We start from the raw sequence: 684 nt of genomic DNA, 5'->3' as shown, positions 1-684 counted from the left end.
TATAAATATTGAATCATAATCCAAACATATCGATGTAATATCATATCGTGATAAAGCTGATGATTTACACCCCTATGCTCTAGCCACGCCCAATCCAGTAAAATATATCAAAGTCTAGACCCCCAAAACCCTTCATGTGTCTGAAGACCCCCCTAAAGGCTGTGAGGGGTACTGCACCCTAAAGCTTTTATAGGAACTCCTTTAAAGACAGACTGAAGTTCTGATGTCAGGAGTTTTATAAAACTGTTTGAAGTGATGTCATTGTGATGATGTCATGGAGACGGAGGCGTGTCTGTGCCGTACGTGTCCAGAAGGGCGGCGTGTGCCAGTGCTGGTTGTCGTGAGTGAAGCAGGTGAGTCCGGGCATGGAGCACGTGTCGTTGTTTTTGATCCTCTTTATCATCTTCCTCATCTTCTTCCTCCTCCTCTGCTCCTTCTGAAGCCACGCCTTTTCGTCCCGAGCCCCGCCCTTCCTGCTCCGACACACACAGGTAGAGGCTGGTAGAGGGGAGTCCCAAGCCCCGCCCCTTCCTTTAAAGTAAAGAAGTGTTTAAAGGTGATGGGTGACGTTTCTGCCCCACCTGAAGGGATGAAGGCCTCCTCCTCCTCGGTACCTGAGCTTCTTCTTCATCTTAGCTTTGTACCTGAACACACACACACACACACACACACACACACACACAC

At 48.5% G+C, this 684-nt stretch overlaps 1 protein-coding gene across 2 annotated transcripts in view; it reads right to left on the bottom strand.

Annotated features, from left to right (window-relative positions):
• Window positions 1-684, bottom strand: part of LOC106520730 (extracellular sulfatase Sulf-2) — a gene marked incomplete at its 5' end in the record, with an annotated part of 8,374 nt that overhangs the window by 6,334 nt on the left and 1,356 nt on the right. For both annotated transcript variants that reach the window (XM_014012956.1, XM_014012957.1), the window contains 2 exon segments: window positions 304-473; window positions 582-644. In XM_014012956.1, the coding sequence (XP_013868410.1) occupies window positions 304-473; window positions 582-644 (233 nt within the window).

The sequence above is a fragment of the Austrofundulus limnaeus genome, unplaced genomic scaffold (assembly GCF_001266775.1).
Source record: "Austrofundulus limnaeus strain Quisiro unplaced genomic scaffold, Austrofundulus_limnaeus-1.0 Scaffold97, whole genome shotgun sequence".
NCBI lineage: Eukaryota > Metazoa > Chordata > Actinopteri > Cyprinodontiformes > Rivulidae > Austrofundulus > Austrofundulus limnaeus.
Note: the sequence above shows the minus strand (reverse complement) of the source record. Positions and strands in the feature narration are given on the sequence as shown.